The 25,062-nt window shown below is 46.4% G+C and overlaps 4 protein-coding genes across 5 annotated transcripts; 2 read left to right on the top strand and 2 right to left on the bottom strand.

The window, feature by feature from the left end:
• Positions 1-172: 172 nt before the first annotated feature.
• Positions 173-2,805, top strand: LOC130208560 (zinc finger protein 2-like). Its single transcript, XM_056437755.1, has 2 exons — positions 173-485; positions 1,260-2,805. The coding sequence occupies exons 1-2, from the start codon at positions 287-289 to the stop codon at positions 2,129-2,131; spliced, it is 1,071 nt and encodes a 356-aa protein (XP_056293730.1). The 5' UTR covers positions 173-286; the 3' UTR covers positions 2,132-2,805.
• Positions 2,806-7,531: 4,726 nt separating this feature from the next.
• On the top strand, positions 7,532-10,239 carry synpra (synaptoporin a). Of its 2 annotated transcripts, none has more exons than XM_056437463.1 (4): positions 7,532-7,731; positions 8,159-8,357; positions 9,055-9,321; positions 9,432-10,239. In XM_056437463.1, exons 1-4 carry the CDS (start codon positions 7,676-7,678, stop codon positions 9,663-9,665), a joined length of 756 nt encoding a protein of 251 aa, XP_056293438.1. In that variant the 5' UTR covers positions 7,532-7,675; the 3' UTR covers positions 9,666-10,239. The 2 variants fall into 2 exon arrangements, with proteins under 2 accessions (XP_056293438.1, XP_056293439.1); XM_056437464.1 differs by having other exon boundaries at positions 7,539-7,731; positions 9,130-9,321.
• A 266-nt stretch (positions 10,240-10,505) lies between these two features.
• LOC130208967 (interferon-induced GTP-binding protein Mx-like) lies at positions 10,506-24,704 on the bottom strand. Its single transcript, XM_056438432.1, is given in 13 exon segments — positions 10,506-11,377; positions 11,989-12,297; positions 12,377-12,395; positions 12,397-12,451; positions 13,218-13,376; positions 19,270-19,411; positions 19,487-19,609; positions 19,694-19,772; positions 19,867-20,096; positions 20,146-20,253; positions 20,401-20,555; positions 20,686-20,823; positions 24,437-24,704. Coding segments are annotated over 13 exon segments (2,025 nt in total). The 5' UTR covers positions 24,624-24,704; the 3' UTR covers positions 10,506-11,056.
• LOC130208966 (interferon-induced GTP-binding protein Mx-like) lies at positions 16,359-18,895 on the bottom strand. The gene is made up of 2 exons (XM_056438431.1): positions 17,844-18,895; positions 16,359-17,230 (listed from the first exon to the last, which is right to left on the bottom strand). Exons 1-2 carry the CDS (start codon positions 18,129-18,131, stop codon positions 16,880-16,882), a joined length of 639 nt encoding a protein of 212 aa, XP_056294406.1. The 5' UTR covers positions 18,132-18,895; the 3' UTR covers positions 16,359-16,879.
• Positions 24,705-25,062: the final 358 nt, after the last annotated feature.

Below are 25,062 nucleotides of genomic sequence, written 5' to 3'. Positions count from 1 at the left end.
AAAACTTGTCGGTTGCCTCAGATCCCTCATCACAACAAAAGCTGCAAATTGTATATTTCTCTTCTTTTCAAATTAGTTTTGTGTCAATATGCAACAGTAGTACCCAGTTCCGTCCAGCAGATGGCGCCATAACACCGTGTTGAATGCGCCTGGTGGTTCCTCTCTACACGGATCGCGGGTGGTGGGGGAAGGAAGAGGGGGAGAGAGAGGGGAGCAACGCGTCGATTGCATGAAAAAAAGGAAAAAAGAAGAAGAAATCAAATAAATAAATAACGGAGGCTGCAGGATGGCGATCTCTACGCTGGCCTCGTTCAACGCGTTCCTGACGGAGAGGCTGACGGCGGCGGCCGTGGACATCTACGGCTTCGTGGAGAAGACGGTGCTGGACCACCAGGAGGAGGTCTACCACACCCGGCTGGAGATCCAGCGGCTGCAGCGGCTGCTGGACCTGGTCTACAAGCCGGAGATACGGCTGCACAGGGCAGGTACGTGGTGTGGTGGTGGCGCCCCCCCTCCTCCTCCCCCGGTTCGCGGTGCACCTGGCCTTCGGTTCGGTTTGGTTCGCATGGCGTTATGTTCACGGTCAGTAATGAACCGTATCCGCGTTAGGTTAGCTTGCGGTACCGTGTCTGAGCTAATGACGAGGGTGTGTGTGTGTGTGTGGGGGGGGGGGGGGGGGAGAGGGTGAAAAGGACTGAAAAACAGGTGCCGGTTTTCAAAATAAAAGCACCATGCCCATCGTGATTTATACAAAACGGGGTTCTGTTCCGTGGCCTCACCGAGCCATTCATACACGATGTGTGCTGGTAGTACAGATACACGTCAGCCCCTGGAGGAGAACACTTGTGTGTGATATGTGTCTGAAGCACCAGTGATGTCGGCAGATATTTGATCCACCTCACAGGGCCCAATTTTATTTGATCAACTTTTTAAAATAATTTTAAACATTGTCTTTTCCCCCCCAATGACAGTTTGGTAGTTTTGTGTAGATTTAGAAATATTAACACTTTGTTAGTTGAGTCTAAATAATGGATTTTAGCTAATTTGCAAATTCCCCAGAAGTACCTGTGTGTGTGAAGTTCGATAAATCGCCTCGAGTGATGTCACTCGAGTCGGCTCTTGGTTCTTGGCTCTTGGTTCTCGGTTCTCGGTTCTTGGCTCTCGTTTCTCGGCTCTCGGCTCTTGGTTCTTGGTTCTCGGCCCTCGTCGGTTTGTCCCCTCATGAAGTTGAAGTCTCATCTCGTTTTCCGTCTCTTAAGATGCGGAGCAGCCGACCGCGCCGACGTCGGCGGAGCAGAAGATCGCCCCCAAACGGCAGCGGTGGAGCCCGGGCGTGTGCCACCGGGACCAGAACCAGCCGGGACCTTCCCGGTCGGAAGAGGAGCGTGAGGAGCTGAAGGAGGAGCCGAAGGAGGAGCCGAAGGAGGAGCCGAAGGAGGAGCCGAAGGAGGAGCCGAAGGAGGAGCTGTGGCTCAACGGGATGGAGCAGCAGCAGCAGCGAGCCCGAGCGGAGGACAGCGACGACGGGGACGACCTCACCAAAGAGCTCATCAAGACGGTGCAGCAGCTGGAAGACTGTCGGGCGGCGGAGGAGAGCAGGGAGCCGAGCCCCCCGGAGGACCCGGAGCACCCTCAGGAGAAGACCAGCACCACCTTGTACCGGTGCCACATATGCAACTACATCTTCACCAAGAAGACGGTGCTCACGCGGCACCTGAAGACGCACGAGAGCAAGTCGCGCGACGGCAAGGGGAACTTCGACTGTCACGTGTGCGGCAAGCGCATTCCGTGTCAGAGCAACCTGCAGAACCACATGAGGGTGCACACCGGGGAGAGACCCTACAGCTGTCACTTCTGCGGCAAGTGTTTCAAGCTGAAGGGACACATGACGGAGCACATCAGGACTCACACGGGGGAGAAACCCTTCAGCTGCCACGTGTGCGGCCAGTCCTTCAACCGAGGTTCCACGCTGAGGAAGCACGTGCTGGCCAAGCACAAAGAGGAGAGGCCGTACAAGTGCGGCGACTGCGACGAGTTGTTCACCGAGAGGCTGCTGATGAAGAGGCACATGAGGAAGGTCCACGGGGTGAAGCTGTCCACGAGTCAGAGCCCCCGCGTAGAGCTTCAGTAGAAAAGTAGATCTCGGTATCTTTCTAAGTGTGTTGATGCTTTGCTTATTCTGCATTATGCGAGACATTCCTCTTTTTTTTTCACAAGAAGCCACTTTTCTCAAATGTTAAATGTTGCCTATCATAAATAGACGTACTTTGTGCTTTTTTAAAATCTAGATTTAGCCAACGTGTTTTTTTTAAAGGGGATAGTGCGGTGAAGTGCGGACTTTGGTGAGCCGCCAATGCACAATGTGCGAGGGAACCGCCAGGCTAAAGTTATGGATGGTTTTAATATTTAAGGGTACAGCCAATCAACGAACAGAGTTTCTGGAGGACTATATACTGCCTGTCTGAAATTGGGGACCACAATCTAAACTCCTAGACGTGTGCTGGCGACATTTTCGGTTCTCCAACTGTTCATAACTTGTGTTGATCGTTAATATGAAGCACCAGAAATTCATTCTGCAGCATTGAAGACATTAAAGGTCAAACGGATGCCTGTGTTGCCTTTTTAAAATTAGATCTGCTTTTAACATCTTTGTAAAATCGTATTAATGTGCTCCATCATAACATATGTGATATATTGTACTGTGAATGTGTTTTATTTATATATATTGTATATAGTTGTATTTTTTTCAGTCGTCTTATAAACCTGATGTAAAACAGCAATGTAAACATAAAAGATGTGAATTTATGGCGAAAATGCATTTTTTTTCCTTCTTTTTCCTGAAGTAACGGAAGTAACGAGGGTTAGAATTAGAGACACAGAACTGGTGTGAACAATGTGGGTCAGAAAAGTATTAAAGTGTCTCCTTGTGCTTCCTGTGAGAAAAATGTGTCTGGTGTGGAAAAGGTCATGATGTAATACTATGACATGACCCATTCCGCTATTCGCCGGCAGGGGACAGCATTTCATCTGCTCACGTCTTTTGGTGAAGGACTAAAAGACACTGAGAAAAATCACATGGTAACGTTTTTGGCAATAAAAGATATATTCTGTCACCGACAGATTTATTTATTTATATTAAATACACCCAGTTCCACTAATTTACAATAGTTGGTTCCACACACACTGTCTCCAAAGGTCAAAGGTCAAAAGAAGAGAATATTATGAATACTGTGGAGATATTTCTCCACAATAACAACAACAATCAAGTTCAGAATTAAACTTGCATGCTTTTTTTATTAAAGTTTATATTCTGTGGACATTTATGAGACCTTTTGTGAGATCAAAGGTCAATACCACTACAGGTGTGTAGCTTCCCCATATACGTGTATAAGTGTGTGTATTATAATCTACTTATTATACTTAATACTTAATTACTTCAGACATATAATGTGAATGTTTTTGCTGCCCTGCAGCTGCATAGCAGCCTTCAAATTATTATAGCAATAAATGCCTTTCAACAAATTGTAAATATTTGTTATTTAAATGTGAGCATAGACTTACAACCCCAAAAATATATTCCAAACGATAGCGACGATGTATAAAAGCTATATACTTTTCAAAATATGTTTTATGTGTGTGGAAAAATAATAATGGCCGTAACAGTCGGGGTCGGGATGCGAGCCGAGAGCCCGCGCCTCTCCCCTGTGACGCGCCACAGAGCGTCACAGGGTCTCGGCTCGCGGGTTGAGAGTTTGTTTTGTTTGCATCCCAAACCAAACCAGCCAGGAAGAAAGTCTCGCGCTGTGGAAATGGACTCCGCCGACCAGGTGAGCATCGAGATCATCTGGACTCTGACATTTGGGATTATTTGGCTAAATTTATCCAGATATGTCGTTAATTGCCCCCCCCCACTCTCACGCGCACCTCCTGCAGCTCGCATCCATGGGGACGTTTCAAGTGCTCAAATTACCTCTGGGACTGATCCGTGTGTTGGAATGGGTGAGTTAGAACTTTGACTCTTTTTTTATTGTTGTTGTTGTTGCATGCAATGGCTTAATTATGCAACTATATCATGAACCGTATGTAACGAGCGCAGCTTTTCAATGAGGCCATATGCGCGTATTTCGGATGCGTTGTGCCAACACGGTGCGTTTTGCACCTTGCAGCGCGCGCACAACACATTGCCCCATTTTATTCCAAGAGAAATGAAGAGGAATCATCAGTGAGAGCGGAGTGACGGACCCTGAAGGCAACACAGAGATAATGGACTTTATTTGATGCGAGTTTAAAGAAATGACTGAAGCCTGAGGGAAGGGATATCTCTCTCTCTCTCTCTCTCTCTCTCTCTCTCTCTCTCTCTCTCTCTCTCTCTCTCTCTCTCTCTCTCTATCTCTCTCTCTCTCTCTCTCTGGTTCCCCGAGGAGCCCAGCTGGAAGAGGCAGATAAACACACAGGCTGGCTTAGCATCCACCCTCCTTCCACAATGCCACCGCTCTCCTGTTCAAAAGCCCTCGCCAGAAATGAGAAGGGGCTCAACCCGAGCCGAAAGATCACAGGGAGCGGAGGCAGCTGCAGGAGGGAGAGAGAGAAGGATGGAGAGAGAGAGAGGGAAAGGGAGAGAGAGAGATGTTTATCTGGGTGTGATAATTAGAGTATTTATCCTCTCACTCTTCTGGTCACTTTTCTTCTATTTGTTTGTTCGGATATGCACATGCCCCAATATTTATCAGTATTTATCAGTATGTATCAGTCCTTTCAGCTGCATATGATGTATAAATACGATCGAGCCTCATCTCTCCTCAAAACCAACCAAAACACGGAGAGGGAATTCCCTGCAGAGGTGTCAGCAGCAGGTGAAGCCGCCTCCATGAGGCCTGACGCCACGTATCCATACGGGTTATTTCTTTTTATTTCATAAATTTGACTATTTTGATACTCTTATTTTGAAATATGACCTTCTTTTAACCACCAGTTTGCATAATAGACCCGCTGATAACAGACAGTTTCAAATGTTTCTTCGTGGTTCCTCATGTCTGACCATAAATATTCTCCATAAAGGTCCTGAAGCCACAGGACGTGATGATGTCCTTTGTGTCCGCCTGTAAAACATTTAGCAACGTGGAATTAAAACCTATGTTTAAGCTGCATGTCTCCATGGCAACGTGGTGGATTTAATGAGTAACTGGGGCGAATGTTCTCCATTTGTTTTCTGCAGAACGAGTTTACCAACCAGATTTAAGAAGAATGGAATACAATATATATTGTTTGGCTTGAACAGTGGGAAGAAGGCGCTTTATAATCAAGATGAAACAGTGAAATAAAAAACATACAGTTATAATTATTTAACAGGTATTATCATTTTAATGTTAGTCAAACTAAACGTCAGCAACGTACCCATTCATGATGCTGATGACATATTCTCACATATTAAATAACCACCGCTCTGATTCATGTTCAGATAACATGCGCAGAGTGGGAAGTGTGGCTGAATGATCAAATAAGGCTGACGCTTATTAAATAGCGCCCCCTGGAGGCCGAAGGGCGCTCCGACTAAAGAGCCCCCCCCCCCCTCTCCCCCTCCCCGAGCTGCCTGTTGTGTGGGAGAGGCCAGGATGATTATGGTGATCAGGGTTGTGAGAACACTTGAGGCTTTAAAGCTGCGCACATTAAGGGCAGTGTGTGTGTGTGTGTGTGTGTGTGTGTGTGTGTGTGTGTGTGTGTGTGTGTGTGTGTGTGTGTGTGTGTGTGTGTGTGTGTGTGTGTGTGTGTGTGTGTGTGTGTGTGTGTGTGCGTGTGTGTGTGTGCATGTGTGTGTACTAGCTAAGTGTGTTGGTTTCAGTGTTGGGCAAGTTACTGAAAATTAGTAATTAGTTATAGTTACTAGTTACTTCTTTTAAAAGTAATTTAATTACTTTACTAGTTACTGTATATCAAAAGTAATTAGTTACTAGGGAAAGTAACTTTTAAGTTACTTTTATGTCTGCTTTTTTAATGTCATGAACAGTACTGAACAGTCAAACACAATAAACATATGTTGTAGACCTATTTATTGCAATCAACAGGGCAACAGGCCTTCAAATCAAGCAGGAGTACAAAAGTCCCTTTTTTAGTTAACTTAATACAAAATAACTGTCTCAGTGATTTAACAGTGTTTTTTTTTACCACATTAGGCCCAATGAAATAAAAGTGATTGGCCTACACAGTATTAACAGTAAGAGAAAACAAAGGTGCCTTGAGGTGCTGCATATAATTGAGGGGGGGGTGCTAGTGAGGCGTGTACGTGCTGATCTGGAGTCAGTTTGGTAGGATTTGGGTATAAATAAATTATTTCATTTAAAATATGGATTTTTATTTAAAGATATTCATGTAATTTGCATGCAAAATAGGTCTACCCGAACCAGCGGACACAAAATTCAACCAGCGGCAAAAACCGCGGACCTGGCAACACTGGAAGTGGCTGTCAATCACAGTGTGGCACCGTGCATGCTGGTCGAGGGGGCGTGCCTGTGATTGGCGGAGTAGAGGGGAGGCGTGCCTGTGATTGGCGGAGTAGAGGGGAGGCGGGGTTAACCTGTCGGAAAACGGAAGTTACGGGTGGTTGACGGGAACCGTTGTTGTTGATGTTCGAGCTGCTGAGCTGAGAGGAGCAGCTGTCTGTGTTGGTGAATGCCCAATAAAGGGAGGAATAATAACGTCGCCCCGTCTCCGTGTCATCAGTCCATAACGTCCGAGACGTTACAATATCATTGCGCCACCAAGGTCCTGCGATGTCAGATCAGAAGCAGCTAAAGTAGCCTAGCTTGTCTTCTTGTCTGCAAGTGTTCATTTTTCACAAAAGAGAGTAACGCGAGTAACCAACTCATTTAAATTTCAGTAACTGTAACTGCGTTAGTTGATTTAAAAAATACTTCGTTACACGCTCGTTACCGCTAAAAGTAGTGGAATTACAGTAACGCGTTACTTTGTAACGCGTTACTCCCAACACTGGTTGGTTTCCTGCTTTGCAGCCCGATATCACGGACATAATAACGATTCCAGTTCATAGTAATGGCATCAAATCGTTTTTGTCCCTGAATGCACCACGGTGGTCCCCATTAGCTATTTACTATTGCATGCATCGGTTTATTAAAGACATATTGTATATGTGGTCGCACAGCAGGGTGTGTTGTGGTCAACATTAAATTGCATTTTTATCAAACTAGTAAGAATTGTTGTTTTCTAAAAAAATATAAATAAATAAATGTAATATAAATATCCACATCTTTAGCAGCACTCTCTAGTAAATGTTCATTTCCTCTCCAGCTTTGAGGTCGACTAATTAAACTATTTAAAGGTCCGTGTGATGGAGCATTTAAAAACAAACTGGTTGGAGACCGCTGCTCTAATCCGACTAAATGAAGAGATGTGTCTATGACTTCAGTCCCGCTGTTCACGGAGTAGAGAGGTGATACTGACCTGCAGTGGTCAATATTATGACAACAAACGGGCTCTGACCTCAGCTCTGACCTCAGGGTCACGGCCAAAACGCTGAATCCATTTCCCTGTCGTCAACGTCGTCCGTTCTCAGTCTTAAATCCGATTTTTGTCTTTTTCTTCCTCCGTTCAGCTCTTTTCCATCTTTGCCTTCGGGACCTGCGGCGGCTACTCGGGGCGGCTGGCGATCAGCGTGGACTGCATGGAGAAGGCCAGCAGCAACCTCAGCATCGGCATTGACTTTGCGTATCCTTTCAGGTGAGGAGGAGGAGGAGGAGGAGGAGGAGGAGGAGGGCTTCATCTGTTCGTCTCAAACTTCAATGGCAGAGATATGAATCTGGTTCTGAGTCATGATGGAGCCACAAGGAGTACAGTAGACACAACTGAAACCAACCAGGGTTCTCTAAGGAACCATTTCCTTGAAGAGTTCTTCAAAGAACCCATAAAGGTGCCTCAAATAACCTTGAAAAAATGGTTCTTCAAGGCCCCATTTATGGTTCCACAAAGAACCTTTCAAACCAGGGTTCTTTAAAAGAACCATTTCCTTAAAGAGTTCTTCAAATAACCTAATGGTGCCTCAAAGAAAAAATGGTTCTTCAGTAGGTGATGGTTCTTCGTAGAACCACAAAGCCTTAAAGAACCATTTAAGAACCATTATTCCCCCCTGTGTGTGTGTGTGTGTCAGGCTGCACCAGGTGTCCTTCGAGGCGCCCGTGTGTGAGGGCACGCGGCGGGAGCGTGTGTTCCTCATTGGAGACTCTTCATCCTCCGCAGAGTTCTTCGTCACCATCGCCGTCTTCGCCTTCCTGTATTCCCTCGCCGCCACCGGCGTCTACGTCTTCTTTCAGAACACGTACCGGGAGAACAGCCGAGGACCCCTCGTCGTGAGTACCGGGACGTTCACAGCCTTCAGGGGGCTCACAGAACCATGGAGGTGGCATATGGAACCCGGAAATGGTTCTTCAGAGCGATGCCATAGGAGAACCATTTCTGGTTCCACAAAGAACCTTTCAAACCAGGGTTCTTTAAAGAACCATTTCCCTAAATAGTTCTTCAAAAAACCTATAAATGTGTCTCAAAGAGCCTTCAAAAATGGTTCTTTAAGGCACCATTTATGGTTCAATAGAGAACCCTTCAAACTAGGGTTCTTTAAGGAACCATTTCCTTGAAGAATTCTTCAAAGAACCTATAAAGGTGTCTCAAAGAACCTTAAAAAAATGGTTCTTCAAGTCACCATTTCTGGTTCCACATAGAACCTTTCAAACCAGGGTTCCTTAAAGAACCATTTCCTTAAAGAGTTCTTCAAAGAACCTATAAAGGTGTCTCAAAGAACCTTATAAAGATGTTTTTAAGGCACCATTTATGGTTCAATAAAGAATCTTTCAAACCAGCGTTCTTTAAAGAACCATTTCCTAAATAGTTCTTTAAAGAACCTATAATAGTGCCTCAAACAAATGAATGGTTCCTCAGTAGGTGATGGTTCTTCGTAGAACCACAAAGCCTTTTTAAAGAACCTTTATTTTTCTCAGTGTGGTTCCTTAACCCTTAAACTCCCGACCAACTCCATTCCTCTGTTTCCAGAGGATTCGTGGACCCCCGCCATGCGTCCTCAAAGTAACGTTGTGGCTCGTTGAGCTGACCTCTCTCCTCCGCCAGGACTTCATCGTCACGGTGGTGTTCTCCTTCCTGTGGCTCGTCAGCTCCTCCGCCTGGGCCAAGGCTCTGTCCGACGTCAAGATGGCCACCGATCCCGAGGAGGTGCAGCTCCTCGTCTCGGCCTGCAGAGTCCAGACCAACAAGTGCGGCTCCGTTCAGGGGCCCCGCTGGTCCGGACTCAACACCTCAGTGGTAGAAGAATATTAACAGACGATAACAAATCATTTGCCCGTGCGTAACGGTCAATAATCTCTAATTTGCCCGACGACGCTTTTGTTTTATTCTCTTTTTTCCCGCTTCAGGTTTTCGGGTTCCTGAACTTCGTCCTCTGGGCCGGGAACATCTGGTTTGTCTTCAAGGAGACCGGTTGGCACAAGGGCGCCTCGAGGTCAGTGGGCGGAGCCTCCGAGAAGCAGTCCGGCACCTTTACCCAGCAGACCCAACACCAGGGGAGCTTCGACCAATCGAGGAGCTACAGTGCCCATGGAGACCTCAGCCAGGTGAGCGGAGCCACCTCCTACTCCAATCAAATGTAGCCGTGCCTTTTTGATAGGAGAGGAGGAGTAGAAGTAAACCTTTTTTGTTGATACTAGTGTTGGGTATCATGCAACATTATTATATTTAGCCTTTTCCTCCTTCTTTGTCAGGTTGTTTGCTGGATGTTGTATTTATTGTAGTTTTAACTCATAAGTGATGATGTGAGTAATTCACATTCACTGTTTTCACTGGATTTGTTGCTCTTTGTTCGGAACATTCTTCAAATTGCCGAAACGGCGTCGTATCGGTGCTATTATGCCTTCTGTGAAACGAGTTAAATTAAAAAAGAAGAAAATATTTGATCTGTGAAAGTGTACAAACATCATATTGTCCTCCTGGCTCATTACTGAATAATATTATTGTTTTCTCATCTAACGAACTATATTTTGATAATGAGTATTTCTAATTCAGTTTCTCAATATACTTTAGTGAAATGTAGGTGTTATATTTGTTATAAGTCAATAAAGTGTATTGAACGTCCGTGTGTGTATGTGTGTAAATGTGTGCAGCTCCATGTGTGTATAATGTGTATATTTTACAGGCACTCGAGTTAATAAATGTACAACCTGCCAACGGGGTGTTTTTTCTTAGTTGTTGCGTCACTGTACACCAGATCTTATGCGGTTGACCTCTGACCTGTTGCCTTGGTTACCACAGAAGCAGAGATACGTCTTTGTAGGATGCTCCTTGTCTCGTGAGAACTAGAAACCCCACAATGCTAAAGTGTGTCTGTGGCAAGATGTGAAATATTCTACAGACGAGACTCTACGACGTGCACGACTTCATCTCACGTGCACACTCGCAACAAATGAGCGACACACATGTAGCGTGTAGAGAAATAGTGTTTCCCATGTGTGGAATTTATAGTTTATTTCCATAACACGGATCTCACAACACTTGTACAAACATATGTCTTATCATTCATATCAGGAATCACAATGACATGTTCACATACTCCGGTTATATAACATATGACAAAATGGTACATTTTGATTCTAAACTTAAAACCCAAGGTGAAGATAATAAATGTGAACCAAGCTGAAAAAAAACTACATCGTGGCTCTAGAGGTCTACCAGGCATGTGCAGGCCTTCACGAGGCGTTTGAGGACCTCTTGCTGACAAAGAAACGAAGGAATGCGACGCGATAGAAAAAGGTTCTACGTTTATAAACTACATCTGGATAAACCTCCTGAATGTTGGAGGCAAAAAAACTGAAATATAGTTCTATGTTTATTCTCTCCTTTCTGTTAGAAAGCGATTTATAGAATATTACTTCAATGTTGTGTTTGACCTGTCACTATGTACACTTTAGATCTACGGTGTCATGGCGATGAACCATGTGGCGCTCACAATTAAACCTAAAACTTTTTTAGTTTTTTCGTTTTACACTCAGGGATGTGTGTGGGGGGGGAGTGGCTGTGCTGTTGTGTTCTTTCCTGCGTTGGGTTCTGTCTTTCGGCCTTTGTTGAAGTTGTACGTGTTCAAACTGAATTCAGTCAACAGATTGCGTGCCGCTGACAGCCGCTTGAGGCGAGTCTGAAGGTGGATTCTCTGGTTCTTTATGCCAGGGTCCTCTTGAAGGAGACACTCTGTTATCTTCTTGTCTTGAAACAACTGCAGCATCTCCCTCTGCAGCTGGTTGACAGACTGCTGCAGCACCTGGTAGCGGATCACCAGCGGGATCTGGTCGGCGAGGCGCCGGCCGGCGATCTGCGGTTCAGAAAAGGAGAAGTCGGGCCGTCATGCTGTTACCCGTCACTGTGACAAGAACACCTGTGTTTGGTTTACACCGTTAGCACACATGGTTCGTACCGGAGGTTGTTAGAAATTATTTACTCTGCTGCATTTTGAATATGAAAATGTATTCTACTCAGTGGCGGCTGGCCAATAGAGAGCCACGGGGCCTTGCCCCACCCACCTTGAGTCCAGAAAAACAACGATTATTATAATTATATTCATAAATTATACAAATTGTCAATATGTATGTTTTGGAGATATGGAATATACCCAGTAATATTCTTTAAATAGGATATCTTCGGAAAATATATGCTTTTCCTGCATGTCTCCGCTGCACTGGGGCCGAATCGTTTTGGCCCAAAAGAGGCGGGGCTAAGAAACAGTTTAGCCTATTACTGATCAAAGATAATGAGTGATGTACAATTAAGCCAATCCACGTCCAATAAGTTCTAATGGAGTAGGAGGAGGTGCGGATTAAAATAAACCTTTTCTTTCTGATCTTTTTTTACATTGTATAAAATGTGCGATGTAAAACATGATGTGAGGAAGAGAAATAAAACATCCTGCATGTCGATTACACTTACTTTGTAGTAGGTCTTCAGGTGTTTGACCATCTCTCTCAGGGTGCCCCCGCTGTCATTGATCAAAGTGCTTCGATTGAATGGAAGAGAAGTCGGACTGTATGAAGGTGAAGTCGGACTGTATGAAGGTGAAGTCGAACTGTATGGAGGAGAAGTCGGAGTATAATTCTGCATCTCTTCCCTCTTCCTCTTCCCTAACTTCTTGCTGTACGTGCTGTCCTGAGTGTAAACAAGCAGCTCCATCTTAAACTGAGTCCTCAGCATGGACTCTGCTGCGATCTCCTTCTCCTTTCTGATGGCTTCAATCTTCATCTAAAGGAAATATAAAATGATCAGGTCAATATTCAACGATGTTTAGTGATGTATGCAAATAAAGGAAAGCAGATTATACCTGGGCTGTTTTGATGAGTAGGAAATCCAACCAAGCTGCTCTCAGCCAACTTCGACAGCTCTTTGGCCACAACGTCTAAACAGAGAACAAATCAGACAATACAAGATCTAAATGAACCTCAAAGTGGTACACATATCATTGTAGCGTCAACGTATGACATACCCAGGGATGGGTAGGACTATCGTTTTTTTCTTTTCTTTTTCGATACCGGTGCTAAACCGGTAGCCTACTTTTAAAAAGATACCGGTTCCTAAACGGTGCCTGAACCGATGGTTAAAAAAGAAGAAGCACAAAACGACGATGGACAATGACGACATTAAAAACCTCTTCGGCCAGATTCCCTGTAAAAGCCGTTCTCATGGAGCACTGACAACAAACGGATATCAGAATGTCGCGCTCGTAGCTCGCGCTAGCTCATAGCTCGCACTAGCTTAAACATGGTTATCATGGCTAATTTCTCATTTGTTGGCCTACTTTTATGAATGCAAGACTTGCAATCAACATTAAAGTACTAATCTGAGTTAAAGCTGCTCTTGTCATCATCGGTCACCCCCATTTTTAAGGATACCGTCTCCCCATCGCGCCCAGCCTGACCGCTAATGTGCTCGGCAGGGTTAACGCAAACAATCAAACAGGTGCATGCTGGTGTTAAATGCTAGGCTATCGTAACCTGCTCACCAAAGAAGTTCACAATAATATATTTTTTCAATTTCAATCGGCTCTGGCACCGAAAGGAAGCACCGAAGCGTGCGTTGCGTTTCGGTCCGGTCGGCACCGGTCGTAGCCTACAGTCACCTGTAACATATTGGCCCCGGTTTTCGGTCCCCAACCCAAGACATACCTGCCACTTCCTTGAGTGTCAGGATGGCGGGCCCCTCCAGCTGTCTGATCTGCTCCTTCACCATGTCCTCAAAGGTCTTGTAGTTTATGAACCCCGGCAGTTCTCTTCCGCGGTACCTCCGTTCATACTCACTCACCTCCTTCTCGATGTTCAGGTTGACTGCAATGGGGACGAATGTGTGAAAGATAGTACGGAAACCACATCCAACACTCGGCGTAAGAACCAGGTTCTTGATGCACTCACATTGTATTCCGTGGTCCTCGATGATCTTTTTCCAAGCCGCAAACCGTTCTCTGAGCGTGGCAAAGATAGATAGATAGATATATACTTTATTAATCCCCAAGGGGAAATTTGTCGAGTCAGTAGCAGCAACACACAAGAATTTAAAAAAAAAAAAAAAAAAAAAAAAAAAAAAAAATTATAAGAAGGGTTAGGGTGATCTGGCAAGAGGTGAACTGTTGTAGAGCCTCATAGCCGTCGGCAGGAATGTTCTCCTGTATCTCTCCTTGTGGCAGCGGAGCGTGAGGAGACGTCTGGAGAAAGTACTCCTCTGTCCCTGTAGGAGGTGGTGGATGGTGGTCCGGGTTGTCCAATATGGACACCAGTTTCTTCAACGTCCTCCTCTCCACCACCTGTTCCAGGTGCTCCAGCTGGCAGCCGATGATGGAGCCAGCCTTCCTAACCAGTTTGTTAAGGCGGCTGGTGTCACCGGCTCGATGCTGCTCCCCAGCAGACAATGGCAAAGTGCAGCACACTGGCCACAACCGACTGGTAGAATAACTCCAGCATCTTGCTGCACGTTGAAGGATCGAAGCTTTCTCAGGAAAAAGTCGACTCATCCCCTTCTTGTACACAGCGTTGATGTTGGCCTTCCAGTTCAGTCGGCTGTCGATGGAGACGCCCAGGTACTTGTACTCCTCCACCATGTCCACGTCCACTCCCAGGACACTCAGAGGTGTAGGAGCTGTCGCCTTCCTCCTGAAGTCCACCACCATCTCTCTGGTCTTGGCCACGTTCAGCGGCAGGTGGAGCTCATCGCCCACTTTACAAGTCACTCACCACTGCCTGTACTCCTCCTCCCGTCCATCCCTAATACACCCGACCACTGCAGAATCATCAGAGTACTTCTGCAGATGGCATGACTCCGTGTTGTACTGGAAGTCACTGGTGTACAGGGTGAAGAGGAGGGAGACAGAACAGTTCCCTGTGGGGCTCCAACATCACTGACCACCGTTCCAGACAGCACGGCCCATTCTAACAAACTGTGGTCTGCCTGTGAGGTAGTCAGTGATCCAGGAGATGGTGGACGCGTCCACACGGCCACCACAGCTTCTCACTCAGCAGCAGTGGCTGGATGGTTCTTCAAGTCACGATTTCTAGTTCTACAAAGGACCTTTCAAACCAGGGTTCCTTAAAGAACCATTTTCTTAAAGAGTTCTTCAAAGAACCTATAAAGGTGTCTCAAAGAACCTTATAAAGATGTTTTTAAGGCACCATTTATGGTTCAATAAAGAATCTTTCAACCAGCGTTCTTAAAGAACCATTTCAAATAGTTCTTTAAAGAACCTATAATAGTGCCTCAAACAAATGAATGGTTCCTCAGTAGGTGATGGTTCTTCGTAGAACCACAAAGCCTTTTTAAAGAACCTTTATTTTTCTCAGTGTGGTTCCTTAACCCTTAAACTCCCGACCAACTCCATTCCTCTGTTTCCAGAGGATGCGTGACCCCGCCATGCGTCCCTCAAAGTAACGTTGTGGCTCGCTGAGCTGACCCTCTCTCCTCCGTCAGGACTTCATCGCCACGGTGGTGTTCTCCTTCCTGTGGCTCGCCAGCTCCTCCGCCTGGGCCAAGGCTCTGTCCGACGCCAAGATGGCCACCGATCCCGAGGAGGTGCAGCCTCCTCTCGGCCTGCAGAGTCCCAAGAGAACAAGTGCGGCTGCGTTCAGGGCCCCGCTGGTCCGGACTCAACACCTCAGTGGTAGAAGAATATTAACAGACGATAACAAATCATTTGCCCGTGCGTAACGGTCAATAATTCTAATTGCCCGACGACGCTTTTGTTTTATTCTCTTTTTCCCGCTTCAGGTTTTCGGGTTCCTGAACTGGCTCCTCTGGGCCGGGAACATCTGGTTTGTCTTCAAGGAGACTGTTGGCACAAGGGCGCCTCGAGGTCAGTGGCGGAGCCTCCGAAGCAGTCCGCACCTTTACCCAGCAGACCCAACACCAGGAGCTTCACCAATCGAGAGCTACAGTGCCATGGAGACCTCAGCCAGGTGAGTGGAGCTACCTCCTACCCAATCAAATGTAGCCGGTTTTGATAGGAGAGAGGAGTAGAAGTAAACCTTTTTGTTGATACTAGTGTTGGGTATCATGCAACATTATTATATTTAGCCTTTCCTCCTTCTTTGTCAGGTTGTTTGCTGGATGTTGTATTTATTGTAGTTTTAACTCTCAAGTGATGATGTGAGTAATTCATTCACTGTTTTACTGGATTTGTTGCTCTTTGTTCGGAACATTCTTCAAATTGAAACGGCGTCGTATCGGTGCTATTATGCCTTCTGTGAAACGAGTTAAATTAAAAAAGAAGAAAATATTTGATCTGTGAAAGTGTACAAACATCATATTGTCCTCCTGGCTCATTACTGAATAATATTATTGTTTTCTCAATCTAACTATATTTTGATAATGAGTATTTCTAATTCAGTTTCTCAATATACTTTAGTGAAATGTAGGTGTTATATTTGTTATAAGTCAATAAAGTGTATTGAACGTCCGTGTGTGTATGTGTGTAACTGTGTGCAGCTCCATGTGTGTATAATGTATATTTACAGGCACTCGAGTTAATAAATGTACAACCTGCCAACGGGGTGTTTTTTCTTAGTTGTTGCGTCACTGTACACCAGATCTTATGCAGTTGACCTCTGACCTGTTGCCTTGGTTACCACAGAAGCAGAGATACGTCTTTGTAGGATGCTCCTTGTCTCGTGAGAACTAGAAACCCCACAATGCTAAAGTGTGTCTGTGGCAAGATGTGAAATATTCTACAGACGAGACTCTACGACGTGCACGACTTCATCTCACGTGCACACTCGCAACAAATGAGCGACACGTGCACGACACACATGTAGCGTGTAGAGAAATAGTGTTTCCCATGTGTGGAATTTATAGTTTATTTCCATAACACGGATCTCACAACACTTGTACAAACATATGTCTTATCATTCATATCAGGAATCACAATGACATGTTCACATACTCCGGTTATATAACATTATGACAAAATGGTACATTTTGATTCTAAACTTAAAACCCAAGGTGAAGATAATAAATGTGAACCAAGCTGAAAAAAAACTACATCGTGGCTCTAGAGGTCTACCAGGCATGTGCAGGCCTTCACGAGGCGTTTGAGGACCTCTTGCTGACAAAGAAACGAAGGAATGCGACGCGATAGAAAAAGGTTCTACGTTTATAAACTACATCTGGATAAACCTCCTGAATGTTGGAGGCAAAAAAACTGAAATATAGTTCTATGTTTATTCTCTCCTTTCTGTTAGAAAGCGATTTATAGAATATTACTTCAATGTTGTGTTTGACCTGTCACTATGTACACTTTAGATCTACGGTGTCATGGCGATGAACCATGTGGCGCTCACAATTAAACCTAAAACTTTTTTTTTTTTTTCGTTTTACACTCAGGGATGTGTGTGGGGGGGAGTGGCTGTGCTGTTGTGTTCTTTCCTGCGTTGGGTTCTGTCTTTCGGCCTTTGTTGAAGTTGTACGTGTTCAAACTGAATTCAGTCAACAGATTGCGTGCCGCTGACAGCCGCTTGAGGCGAGTCTGAAGGTGGATTCTCTGGTTCTTTATGCCAGGGTCCTCTTGAAGGAGACACTCTGTTATCTTCTTGTCTTGAAACATCTGCAGCATCTCCCTCTGCAGCTGGTTGACAGACTGCTGCAGCACCTGGTAGCGGATCACCAGCGGGATCTGGTCGGCGAGGCGCCGGCCGGCGATCTGCGGTTGAGAAAAGGAGAACAGTCGGGCCGTCATGCTGTTACCCGTCACTGTGACAAGAACACCTGTGTTTGGTTTACACCGTTAGCACACATGGTTCGTACCGGAGGTTGTTAGAAATTATTTACTCTGCTGCATTTTGAATATGAAAATGTATTCTACTCAGTGGCGGCTGGCCAATAGAGAGCCACGGGGCCTTGCCCCACCCACCTTGAGTCCAGAAAAACAACGATTATTATAATTATATTCATAAATTATACAAATTGTCAATATGTATGTTTTGGAGATATGGAATATACCCAGTAATATTCTTTAAATAGGATATCTTCGGAAAATATATGCTTTTCCTGCATGTCTCCGCTGCACTGGGGCCGAATCGTTTTGGCCCAAAAGAGGCGGGGCTAAGAAACAGTTTAGCCTATTACTGATCAAAGATAATGAGTGATGTACAATTAAGCCAATCCACGTCCAATAAGTTCTAATGGAGTAGGAGGAGGTGCGGATTAAAATAAAGCTTTTCTTTCTGATCTTTTTTTACATTGTATAAAATGTGCGATGTAAAACATGATGTGAGGAAGAGAAATAAAACATCCTGCATGTCGATTACACTTACTTTGTAGTAGGTCTTCAGGTGTTTGACCATCTCTCTCAGGGTGCCCCCGCTGTCATTGCTCAAAGTGCTTCGATTGAATGGAAGAGAAGTCGGACTGCATGAAGGTGAAGTCGGACTGTATGAAGGTGAAGTCGAAGTATAATTCTGCATCTCTTCCCTCTTCCTCTTCCCTAACTTCTTGCTGTACGTGCTGTCCTGAGTGTAAACAAGCAGCTCCATCTTAAACTGAGTCCTCAGCATGGACTCTGCTGCGATCTCCTTCTCCTTTCTGATGGCTTCAATCTTCATCTAAAGGAAATATAAAATGATCAGGTAAATATTCAACGATGTATGCAAATAAAGGAAAGCAGATTATACCTGGGCTGTTCTGATGAGGTTAGGAAATCCAACCAAGCTGCTCTCAGCCAACTTCGACAGCTCTTTGGCCACAACGTCTAAACAGAGAACAAATCAGACAATACAAGATCTAAATGAACCTCAAAGTGTTACACATATCATTGTAGTGTCAACGTATGACATACCCAGGGATGGGTATCGTTTTTTCTTTTCTTTTTCGATACCGGTGCTAAACCGGTAGCCTACTTTTAAAAAGATACCGGTTCCTAAACGGTGCCTGAACCGATGGTTAAAAAAGAAGAAGCACAAAACGACGATGGACAATGACGACATTAAAAACCTCTTCGGCCAGATTCCCTGTAAAAGCCGTTTTCATGGAGCACTGACAACAAACGGATATCAGAATGTCGCGCTCGTAGCTCGCACTAGCTCATAGCTCGCGCGAGCTTAAACATGGTTATCATGGCTAATTTCTCATTTGTTGGCCTACTTTTATGAATGCAAGACTTGCAATCAACATTAAAGTACTAATCTGAGTTAAAGCTGCTCTTGTCATCATCGGTCACCCCCATTTTTAAGGATACCGTCTCCCCATCGCGCCCAGCCTGACCGCTAATGTGCTCGGCAGGGTTAACGCAAACAGTCAAACAGGTGCATGCTGGTGTTAAATGCTAGGCTATCGTAACCTGCTCACCAAAGAAGTTCACAATAATATATTTTTTCAATTTCAATCGGCTCTGGCACCGAAAGGACGCATCAAGTTGCAATGCGTTCGGTTCGTCCGTCACCGGTCGGTAGTTTACAGTCACCGGTAACATATTGACCTGCTCGGTCCCACCCCAAGACATACCTGCCACTTCCTTGAGTGTCAGGATGGCGCGCCCCTCCAGCTGTCTGATCTGCTCCTTCACCATGTCCTCAAAGGTCTTGTAGTTTATGAACCCGGCAGTTCTCTTCCGCGGTACCTCCGCTCATACTCACTCACCTCCTTCTCGATGTTCAGGTTGACTGCAATGGGGACGAATGTGAAAGATAGTACGGAAACCACATCCAACACTCGGCGTAAGAACCAGGTTCTTGATGCACTCACATTGTATTCCGTGGTCCTCGATGATCTTTTTCCAAGCCGCAAACCGTTCTCTGAGCGTGGCAAAGATGTTGACCCTGCCTCCGATTTTGATTTCTTCCCCTGTGGTGAGGGTGATGGCGTCCGTTGTAAACGCTGCCACCGTCTAAGATGAAACAGGTTGGAGTTAAACCGGATGGAGGCGGTGCGGTGTGATGCCGGCGAAGGCTCGCGTACTCACATCGATGAGGAAACCCAGTTCCTCCGCTGCGTCGGCTGGGGGTCCAACGCCACAGCGGTCCAGCTTCGCCTGAGTCTCCGTCAGTTTCTTCTGTATCTGGACTTCCAGTTGAGGCAGAGACCTCTGTGAATCACACGCGTCACACCTTTAACAACCCAAAAACGCTCTGCGGTGAACCATCGCGGCGAAGCACTGAGAAGCGTTCACCTTGATGTGATGCACCAACTCCAGGGTGAGCTTTTCCGCCAGTTTAGGAACAGTAGCGAGGTTTTCCTTGTAGAGAATCCTACAGCAAAAAAAATAAAACACGAGCGGGTGGAAAATACACGGACGGGGAAACGGAATTTTTCATAAATTACTCCCAAAAATAACGAACTCACTTGAAATGAGCATGATCGTTGAAGAACTCCTTTTCCCTTCTCGTTGCTTCTGGAAGAGACACCCTCTCCGTGATCTCCTTCTGACCCCGGCACCTGACGATCATGTAGCCCTTCTTCAGGGGGATGACCTCGTTGCGGACGATTTCAACCACAGACTCTTCCGTGCCTTTGTCCACCAGGTCGGGCTTGGTCAAGACGCCTTGGAGAGACAAAAAAAACGTCTAAACTCTCTAAAAGTCAAGTAGCCGGTCCGAGTGGTCCTCTTCGAGCCCCATTTACCCGAGCCATCTTCAGAGCCTCCGTGGTCGCTATGTCCACGTTGGATGGAACCACCACCAAGCTGATGGTCTCTTGTTTTTTTATAATCGTCTGGATCAGTCTCTTTATCTGAAGGTATTAATCCAGTTGAAGTTATAAACCCTAAAAATACACAATCACTACGACAGATCTCACTGTCTTTACCCTTCCACTTTCTACTGAATAAAAGTTCCCCGTGGGGCTGTTGAGTGTTTTGGGGGTCCTGAACTAGAGTACCTGGTCTCCGATGTCCTTCGGTTGGTTCTTTACAGCCACCCTGGTGATGCCGGGCAGGTCAATGAGCGTCAGGTCTGGAACATCAGGAGAGGCGATCTCCAGACTGATGAGGTCATCACTGATCCCATTCCCCACCCCGGCCATTGCATTCTGAGCTGGAGAGAGAGAGGACACGACGTTTGACAATTACAGGGACAAAGTGTTGATCACTGAAACCTAAAAGAACCAGGAGCTCCACCAATACTCGTCTTTTATAGTCGCATTACATAACTGTGAGTACTGTACCTTCTCTAATCAAGCTGTCCACATCTGCAGGGTCTTCTATCTCTATTTCATGGTCCTGGTAGCTTATCTTCCCGTACCAGTCCTCTCCTTCTCTCCTTCTCTTCATCTTCAGTTCCAGAGGACATCTCGTCACGATGCCTGAATGAGTGAAGAGTAAAGATGATGATGAGGAGGAGGAGGGGGAAATGAAATGAAGTGAAGTGTGCTGGATGAAATCATAACAATGAAACTGTCTTCATTAAAGAGGGAATTTATATCTACTGACTGAAAATGAAAGCCGTTAAAACTAAATTTTATGATTTGTTTGATATAGATTTTAATTAGAGTCAGCCATTGAGGAGGCACTTGGATGCAGCTAGGAGGCCATGACATGGTTATCTTCAAGCACTCTGCGGACTAAGGTAAACACTCCCTCAGGAAACAAGGCCAAGAAAGATGCACTTCAACCAGGGATGTTGAGGATTGAGGTCAGCCGTGGTCACACCCTGCTCTCTGGCATTTATAAAGCCAATGACACATGTTGAGTTGTCAAGTTGACAATGGAGACGTGCTCAGTTGTTCTGTGGCATTCTTGATTGTGTTTTTATCTTAGTGTTGACACAGTGCCTTCATTTAAACCTGTTGGACCACACATGCAGGTTTGGATATTTCTATCGCCCAGTTCACAATAAAGACGTGACATGGCGTGTTTGTTGTTGTAGTGTTGACACAGTGCCTTCATTAACAGCTGCTGTACCACACATGAAGGTTTTGATGTGATCATCTTACAGTTGAACATGAATGCCCACACTAATAAAAAAAACACACATAATAAAAACAGAAAGGATCTTTCCAGCTTGTTGTGGTTATTATACTGCCCCGCGTGGCCAAAGGCAGTCACTGATGATGGTTTTACGGTTTAACTATTCTTTTATTGATTTGTACTCTAACAAATGCACTTTGTGTGACGTAAGGTAACACGCAACGTATATGTCAAGATTCAAGATTCAAGATGTTTTATTTGTCACATACACACACAGGGTGTGCAGTGAAATGAAAGTGGCAATGCTCAGCAGGAATGTGCAAGGGCAACAAGTACACACTATTTACAATAAAAAACAACACAATATTTACAGTAAGTGTGTGTATGTGTGTGTGTGTGTGTGTGTGTGTGTGTGTGTGTGCCTAAGAGGGGCAGTTGTGTGGGTCTATGTGGGGGTCCTGGTGAGGTCGGAGTTCACAGTCCTGATGGCCTGAGGAAAGAAACTCCGTCTCAGTCTCTCTGTTCTTGCAGCGTGACTACGGGCGCCTGCCTGACCGCAGCAGCTGAAACAGTCTGTTGTTGGGGTGGTGAGGATCCTTCATGATCCTGCCGGCTCTGGTTCTGCACCTCCTGGTGTACAAGTCCTGCAGGGTGGGAGTGTAGTTCAATAGTGCGTTCAGCCGAACGCTCTCTGCAGAGCCTTCCTGTCCTGGAGACAGTTGCCAAACAGGCTGTGATGCTTCCTGTCAGGGCGCTCTCTACGCCTACAGCTCCAGAGTAGAAGGACTGAAGGATCCTCTGGGAAACTTTAAATTTCCTCAGCTGCCTGAGGTGGTAGAGGCGCTGCCTTGCCTTTCTCACCAGAGTGTCTGTGTTTGTTGACCATGTCAGATCCTCGGTGATGTGGACTCCCAGGTATTTATACTCGCTCACCCTCTCCACAGTAGTCCCGTTAATCCCCAGTGGTGAGTACGTCCTCAGTTGTTGTACCTCCTGAAGTCCACAATCAGCTCCTTAGTTTTGGTGACATTCATGATGAGGCTGTTGTCCTGGCACCAGAGTGACAGATCAGCAACTTCCTCCAGGTAGGCCTTCGCCGTTGTCGGAGATCAGGCCCACCACCACTGTGTCATCCATAACTTGATGATGGTGTTGGAGCTGAACCTGGCCACACAGTCATGTGTGTACAGGAACAGTAGGGGGCTGAGGACGCAACCTGGGGGATCCTGTGTTCAGGGTGAGGGATTTGGGTGTGTCTGCCCACCCTGACCACCTGTGGCCTGGCGGTCAGGAAGTCCAGGATCCAAGCACACAGGGGTGTTCAGTCCCAGCTCAATCAGCTTGCCGGCCAGTCTGGAGGGACTATGGTGTTGAAAGCTGAACTATAATAATGAACAATGAGCAGTCTCACATAGCCCCTCCTCTGGCTGTCCAGATGAGAGAGTGTGGTGTGCAGTACCTGGGAGACAGCATCATCCGTGGATCTGTTTGGGTGGGCAATAAGCAAACTGCAGCGGGTCCATGGAGGAAGGGAGGAAGCAGATGTAGTCCTTTATCAGCCTCTCAGCATTTCATGACCACCGAGGTGAGGGCCACGGTCGGTAGTCATTCATACATGCTGGAGAAGCATTCTTGGGCACAGGGACAATAGTGGATCTCTTGAAGCAGGCGGGGACACGGACTCAGCCAGGGAGAGGTTGAATATTGTGGTGAACACTGGAGCTAGCTGGTTAGCACAGGTCTTCAGTACTCGCCCAGATATGCCATCTGGACCTGCAGCTTTGGTGTTCACCTCAACAGAGCCCTCCTCACACTGTGCTCGGTCACAGAGAGTGTGTGTTCATCCTCAGTAACGTAGGAACTCACCTCGGCTCGCTAGCAGTGTTGTTGTTAATGCGAGCTAGCCAGCTGTTGTTGCTAGCCTCAAACCGTGCATAAAATGAGTTCAGGTCGTCCGTGGGATGCGCTAGGTCGGCACATGTTCTTGTGAGGTCTGCTCTAGTGATCTGTGATAGTCCGTAGCCCCTGCCATATAGGCGCCTGGTGTCAGCTGCTCCATCTGTGATTCCTCTGTCTCGTACTTCCTCTTGGCTATTACGCCTCACCCGCCTCCTCAGTCTATAACCCGCTGCCTTGTCCTCGTCCATGTTGCCGGATACAAGACCGGTTAGTAGGCAGGCATGGGCGTATGCTCACAGCTTCACGGATGGATCTATCAACCCACGCTTTTGGTTAGGAAAGACCCTAACTTTTACCGTGGGACGATGGTGTCCGCTAAGCGTTGCTATGAGGCTCATTGCTACTTCTCGCAAACGTCGCGTCACTGGAACTGGATTGGATCATGTCCCAGTCGACGACGCGCAGGCGTCCTGTAGCTCAGCTCACAGTTGGTCAGACCACCGCTACGTTCCTCGTCCCTACCGCTTCCCGCGCGATCTTTTGCGGTATCCGGAAGCAGAAAAATGGCGGCATGGTCTGATTTTCGAACGGAGGGAGAGAGACAGCCTTGTAGCCTCTCTTGAATGGCGTATAGCAGTGGTCCAACGTTCTTTCCTCTCTGGTAGCACGTAAAATGCTGGTGAAAGTTCGGCATGACTTTTTTAGGTTAGCCTATTAAAGTCCCCAGCCACCACCACAGCGTCGGGATACTTGTTCTGATGCCGACATAACACATCGTGTGTAGTCCGATGTGGTGGGAATTAGACGGCTGTGGTGATGACGAGCTGAACTCCCGGGGAAGGTAGAATGGACGCATGAAGATCGTCAGATGTTGTGTTCGTTCGAGCAGGAGCGAGATGTTGCACGGGTTCGTGCAGGAACGCGAAGAGTCTTAATGCTCTTGGGGTCGCACCACATGTTGTTCGTCATGAAGCAAACCCCTCCACCCTTAGATTTACCAGACTCTTCCGTTCTGTCTGCACGGAAAACAGAGAAGGACTCGGTAAAGGACTATGTAAAGCTGTGCCTCCATCCCTTGTTTGAGCGATGACGTCACTCAGTCGAACTCACCGCTGCCTCGCGGCAGAGCCACCCCGGACAGCGCCTCCAACACGGAGCTCTTCCCCGAGCTTTGGTCTCCGATCACGGCGATAGCAGGCAGCGCCAAGTCCTTCTCCACCCCCAGAGAGCGGAGAGAGTCGATGAGGTCGATGCAGGGACGCACCTTCTCCTCGTACTGCTGGTTCAGGGTGTTCATGAGGACGACGGAGGGACTCCCGGGAAGAAACTGTGGACACGGAAAGGAATCAAACCAGCAGCTGCTCGGAGGAGAGGCTGAAGGGACTGACTGCAGGAGGCAGGAGGGAGAAGAGGAAGGCTACACTCTAGGTGTCATGGGTAGTCAAAGTTGTCGCAGCGAGAGAGAAACCAAATGCCGACATTACTGCACAACTATATTTATTTTCACAAATCACAGACCAGAACAGGACGACAAACACGCGGACCAAACAGTACGAAGCCACACTGGGAATGAGACGAACAGGGTTTACATACACAGGCAAGGTGAGAGGATTGGACAACGGGGAACGAGACACAGGTGAACACAATGAGGGCGGAGCCAGCAATCACACAGAAGGAAACAATCAGGACCAGGGCAGACAATCACAGGGAGACAGACGACACAAGGAATCCAAAAC

This window comes from Pseudoliparis swirei, chromosome 18 (genome assembly GCF_029220125.1).
Source record: "Pseudoliparis swirei isolate HS2019 ecotype Mariana Trench chromosome 18, NWPU_hadal_v1, whole genome shotgun sequence".
Classification (NCBI taxonomy): Eukaryota; Metazoa; Chordata; class Actinopteri; order Perciformes; family Liparidae; genus Pseudoliparis; species Pseudoliparis swirei.
This window is presented reverse-complemented; position numbering and strand designations above follow the sequence as displayed.